The following is a 6,210-nucleotide window of genomic DNA, read 5'->3' as shown; positions in this document are numbered from 1 at the left end:
GAGCAGGAAACATCAGACGCCAACTAACATCAATGACAGACAATGGGAACAGGTCAGACCAGGACTTAAATACACAGGACTTAATCAAAATAACTAGACACAGCTGGGTACAATCGGGAACGAACACGTGGGTAAGCAGGGGGGCGTAGCACACACGAGGAGCGGACGGGCCGGGCATCACAGAAGGATCCAATGTATACAGTATATAGATGCGATTGGCCAGCCAAGGGGCATTCCAGAGAAATATAAGGCGAGAAGTGAGATAGCTGCTGATTTCGAATGAATATTTATTTGGCCTACTCCTAACAAAAATGTGGAATGGATAAATTATTTGTACTATAATCAGCAGAGGTTTACCAACTATACTCAGGAGGCACTCACATCTCTGGGGGAGCAGCTTCAGGCCACCAGTCTGATGACCTGTCAGAACACAATGGCCCTGGATTGGCTCCTGGTAGAAAAAGGGGGAGTGTGTGTGCTGTTTGGGGATCAGTGCTGTACGTTTATTCCTAATAATACAGCCCCGGATGGTTCCTTTACTGAGGCTATGAGAAAGTTGCAGGGGTTACAGGATGAGATGGCAAGTAATGCAGGACAACATGACGGGTTGTTTGACTGGTGGTATGATATGTGGGGAAATTGGCAGCAAGACCTTATGAAAGCACTCTGTGTGGGTGCTGTGCTCATTTTTGCTCTGCTACTAATCTTTTGTTGTGTAGTTCCTCTTGTTCGCTCCCTAGTGGGGAGAGCACTGTCCCGGCAGGTGACTATAGCTGCAATGTCTAGAGTGGTGGGAGGACCGTTTGGAGCGGCATCCTCCTGGACCAACACGGAAACGGATGGCGACATAGACACCTAGCATGCAGTCCTGTCCATAGCTGAAGTTCGGCCGTTCCGTGTGTGAATACTCCGAGCAGGAGACCTGCAGCATGCCTGCCTCCCATGACATCTGGGATTTTTTCTGATTAGGACAGACTGTCCGTTATAATTGTCTGCAATGTTATTAGTTAACCTTTTACTTATCTTTGTATTACATATATCTGTTTTTGTATTGGGTTTGTAGTAGATTTTGTAGTCCTGCTGTATATGCAATATATCCAGGGGAGGTCATTGTATGGCGATCCTCCCCTCCCTTCCTGATGTACCCCCTGTGCTGCTGTTGGTTGATTCTCAGTGTTAGTAGTTTGTGAGCCATGCCTGCCATGGACCCCGAAGGGGGGCCGTGCCTGTGGCGGACTGGGAGTGGAATTTCCCTAGGCTGGATGGACAGGATTATGTGTGGGACTCCTTGGAGTCACAAAGGGGGGAAATATATGGAATATTATTTAGCACTATATAACGTAGAATACAAGTATTATGATATTATTGAAAAGTATGCCAAATATCCATGGTGTAATCATTACAATGTAAACATTATAATGTAATCAACACAATGTAATCAACTGAGTATCTATTTGCACCTTTTGTTAGTCTGAGTTTCTGTTAGCTACATTATGTTAGTCCTGAACCTATGAATATTCACTTTTATTAACGTATATTTTAACACTATGTTAAAGGACAAATACACTGCGTTCCAAATTATTATGCAAAAAGTGTTTAGGAGTGATAAGGTAAGATTTTTTTTGTTTGTCAGTTGAACTCATGGATGGTGATATGTGTCGGAGCTCTTTATATCACTGAAAGCAGTTGCAGACACCTGTGCTAATTAGTTTGGCAGGTGTGTCCAATTAAAGGCAACACTACTTAAGAAGGCTGTCCCACATTATTAAGCAGCCTACATTTTCAACCAAAATGGGAAAGAAAAAGGACCTGTCGGCTGCTGAGAAGCAACAAATTGTTGAGTGTTTAGGTCAAGGCATGACAACAATCAACATTGCCAAGACATTTCATCGCGATCATCGCACAATCAAGAAGTATGTAGCTGATTCAGAGCACACACGTGTGTGTGCTGATAAGGGAAAAGAACAGCTGCAAAAATGCCTTGTCTTAGCAGCAGACACGTTTTTGAAGCTGCTGGTGCCTCCAACGTGCCCCGAACAACAAGATGCAGGGTCCTCCAGAGGTTTGCAGCTGTGCGTAAGCCATCCTTTCGACCTCCCCTATCCACTGCACACAAGCAGAAACGGCTTCAGTGGGCCAAACAATACATGAAGACTGACTTCAAAACTGTTTTGTTCACCGATGAGTGCCATGCAACCCTCGATGGTCCAGATGGATGGAATGGTGGATGGCTGGTTGATGGCCATCCCATACAAACAAGGCTACGGCGCCAACAAGGAGGAGGTGGAGTAATGTTTTGGGCTGGAATCATGGGGAGAGAGATTGTCGGCCCCTTTAGGATCCCTGACGGGGTAAAAATGACATCCATAAAGTATGTGGAGTTTCTCAAAGCGCAGTTCCTGCCATGGTTCAAAAAGAAGAACCGTGCATTCCGCAGCAAGATCATTTTCATGCATGATAATGCACCGTCTCATGCTGCAAAGAACACATCTGCATCTCTGGCTGCTATGGGCATAAAAGGGGACAAACTTATGGCGTGGCCCTCATCCTCCCCTGACCTCAACCCTATTGTGAACCTCTGGAGCATCATCAAAAGGAGGGTCTATGATGGTGGGAGGCAGTTCACATCTAAGCAACAGCTCTGGAAGGCTATTCTGTCCTCATGCAAACCAATTGAAGCAGATACCATCCAAAACCTGACACATTCAATGGATGGGAGAGTTCAGAAGCTCCTTTCTAACAAGGGGTCCTATGTGTAAATGCAACATCACCTATAATAAAGTTTTGACTTGAATACTGTTTGATTTCAGTTTGTAATAACCTGCTATTGCTTATAATTACACAACTGACCATTTTTTGTTCTTTATAAAAATGAAAAGTTTGGAAACTCTGTTGTGCATTATAATTTGGAACGCAATGTATATTATCAACCTTTTACTTTATAAAAATTGGTGTAAAACAGTACTGGACACACTTTTACGTGTCCGGCCTTGATTGTAACTTCATTGTTGCAATAAAGACTGAATTTTGGATACTGCACAAGCGGACCTCTGACTTCTGATTTGGCAGGGAAGGAGAAAAAAAACCACGACAGAATTTTCCTGTGGACTCTCCTTTTGGATTTCGCTAGATTACCCTTACTGGACTGGTTGCTTTGGATTTACCTGCTCTCCCGGCGAGTTGCCCTGTTTTGACTGTTATCTTTTGTCTGCCAGTTTGATTTTGCTTATTTGTTCAGTAAATGCCCCGTTTGTGTTCTTATGGATGTCTGTACTTGTGCACCGTTGCCTGTCCTGACAAACGGTAAAGGTGTATCATCATCATACAAACATGAGATCAGTATTTAACTTGTGTGTTTCATTACTTGTTCTGTCAGTAGTTCTTTAGTCACAAAGATTTACTGAATTAGCAGATATAGTGACAAATACAGTAACTCGATTCATTAATGATGAACGAATGTGAGATTAGTATGAAGGCCTACTTAGACTTAGGTTGTGTTTAATTAATACATGAGTAATAGCATAATACTACATTTTTTATGCCCCCTCAACTAAAGTGCTTTGTTCCGTAATGCAGAGGAGGTAATCAGACTACCAGGTAATGATTACTATTTACTAGATATCTACTAGATAGTCAACGGAAGTAATGGATTGAAACAAAACATTTTGCGTAAGACTGATTATTACCCTTCCTTATACAGTTCAAATAAGGGATTTATTCGACAGCATCGTCCTGAGTGCTGATGTTTGGGGCACAAGGTGAAGCAGGCAGTTACAGCAGTCATCTACGACACCAGATCAGGAAAAGAAAAATGAAATTCATGATTTCGAGATGACTCTGATATCGACTATCGAAGTTAATTTTCTATTTATCGTATTGGCTAAGATTGTCACGCGTCACGCTGTCCCGCTGAGGTGCGTTTCCAAGCAGATGACATAAATTGCCCCAATTTACGTAGTCAGTAGCGCTATATAAGTTGAGGCACAGTTCTAGAACTCGGATATTTCATCTTCACGCCCATTTAAACCGACGTTTTCTGCAACACGGATCAATTGTGCACTGGCTAGAACTTAAATTCGACATATCTCTCTAGTCTGTCATTTGTACAGTGGAAGAGATTTTTTTGTGACAGTTCCTGCAGGCTTTTGGGTGCAAGTCAGAAAAGCAAAATGCATAAGTTCGTTCGCAACTTAACCCGGCTGCAACAAGTTTCTCTGCGACCCTTGTTTCAGGGCCTATCCCACAGCCCGGTAGCACCCGGACCCTGGACTGGGAAGGGGAGTCCTAGCCTGTGTCATGTGAGCACATCAGCAGTGGCCAGGCAGGACAATGCAGTGCGTCCACAGCAGCCCGAAAACTCAGATCCTTTCCAAGACAAGTCCATCGGGCTGGTCCAACGCTTTAAGAAAACCCTGAAGCAGTATGGGCCAGTCATGATACCTGTGCACCTGGTGACGTCCTCCATCTGGTTCGGGGCGTTTTACTATGCAGCCATGAAGTAAGTGAACCGCAGTTGTGAGGAGGACTTGGAGTCAGTGTCATAGGTTAGAGACAGCACTAGAGGTTTGCATTTGGCTTAACATCAGAGGGCAGGTGGGGCTTCTGGGTTGAGGTCTGACTGTCGTACCTTAAAAAAAGCAGCACAATAGCGATGTGATACCAAGTATGAATGGTTTTGTGTTCTGGAGAGAATGTCTCACAGAAAATAAAGTGTGTTCATGTGTTGCGAGATGGGTAATATGAGTGACTTTGGGCCCCAACCCCCAATTGCTTGAGGGACTTGCTTTCTCTCAAAAATATATCTTGTTTGGATAAGAAGCATCTGCTAAGTAAGTAAATGTTTCTGTCTTGATCTGCAGGGGTGTGAATGTGGTCCCCCTACTTGAGCACGTCGGCCTCCCAGAGAAGGTCGTCAAGCTCATGGAGGAATCCCAGAGTGGACATGCCATCACCGCCTTAACCCTATACAAGGTGAGGGTCCCAGCATGCCTGGATGGGGGCTGTTTGTAAGAAGCCCCCAGGTTCTGCGCGAGTGTTTAGGTAAGTGAGCACTTACTGATGTATTCTCTAATAATCTTGTAGATTGCCACTCCAGCCAGGTACACTGCCACACTGGCAGGGACATCCATCGCTGTGAGATATCTGCAGAAACTTGGCTTCATGTCAACTGTGCCCCCAGCCAAGAACAACATGCAGGACAAAGTGGAAGACCCTATGGATCGTGGGTCAGGGAAAATGGATAAAACTAAATAAAGGCTGCAGCAGATCAATGCACACAAATATGTAGGCCTACTATACAATAGTAAAAAAAGACTTTTTGATAACATTTTTGTTTTTTTGTATTGCTTTAAATTAACATGACATGCCAACAAATGAACATACTGCATCTTTAATATTGTGATTATAAATGCATATGATAATTAATAAGCTAATGTCCCCCCTCCCCACACACACACACTCTGGCTTTGTACCTGACAGGGCTCCCCATCTACTCTGATTCTGATTTAACCCCTGCCTGAAGTTTAAACTTTAATTGTATTGTATGCATTTAAAGTATACCTATGTCCTACTTACCCACTAAAATACAATAAAACTAATCTCTTTTCAAGGTTAACATGCATTGCACACATTGTTACAGCAAGATTGCAGAGGAGAGCCAAATTAGTAAAAATAATAATATGAAAGATTCGCATTGATAAAATACAAGACACTTCTGTCGCAATATTCTTACTATGCAGGCGCTCCTCTACTTACGAACCTTTAACTTTTGAAATTTCAGACATACCAACGAAGAGGACTGTAAATCCAAATCTTGTTCGTTGGGCACCCGATTCCTCTCCGCAACATCAAAGTTTGTTCTGCACACCAATTCCGCCTAGCATGCCTTCTGGCCACTACTCAGCGTAGCGTCCGTACTCCCAGCATCCTAGTTCTTTGTACTTGTGTATTGGTAAGATGTGCTCTCGAGATCAAAGTTTACTTCGTTTTTGTTGTGAAATATTCTGTGCATCAATTATCCATTTTTGTTTTATGTATCATTAGTAATATGTTTTAGGGTAAGTAAACATGTATTGACTTTATATCATACTGTCATACCCCGGTCGTCCGATCCTCTCGTGTATTTAAGTCTGCATTAAATTATGTTTCTCCAGTCTGATCATTAACATCTTGATGTTGTTTTCATGTTCCTGAGTATGATTACCTGAAATA

The 6,210-nt window shown here is 43.0% G+C and overlaps 1 protein-coding gene across 1 annotated transcript; it reads left to right on the top strand.

Annotated features, from left to right (window-relative positions):
- The first annotated feature begins 4,169 nt into the window (after positions 1–4,169).
- On the top strand, positions 4,170–5,253 carry LOC125723224 (uncharacterized protein C18orf19 homolog A-like). Its single transcript, XM_048999630.1, has 3 exons — positions 4,170–4,498; positions 4,860–4,971; positions 5,083–5,253. Exons 1-3 carry the CDS (start codon positions 4,170–4,172, stop codon positions 5,251–5,253), a joined length of 612 nt encoding a protein of 203 aa, XP_048855587.1.
- The last annotated feature ends 957 nt before the right edge of the window (positions 5,254–6,210 follow it).

The sequence above is a fragment of the Brienomyrus brachyistius genome, unplaced genomic scaffold (assembly GCF_023856365.1).
Source record: "Brienomyrus brachyistius isolate T26 unplaced genomic scaffold, BBRACH_0.4 scaffold46, whole genome shotgun sequence".
In the NCBI taxonomy this organism is placed as follows: Eukaryota; Metazoa; Chordata; class Actinopteri; order Osteoglossiformes; family Mormyridae; genus Brienomyrus; species Brienomyrus brachyistius.
Note: the sequence above shows the minus strand (reverse complement) of the source record. Positions and strands in the feature narration are given on the sequence as shown.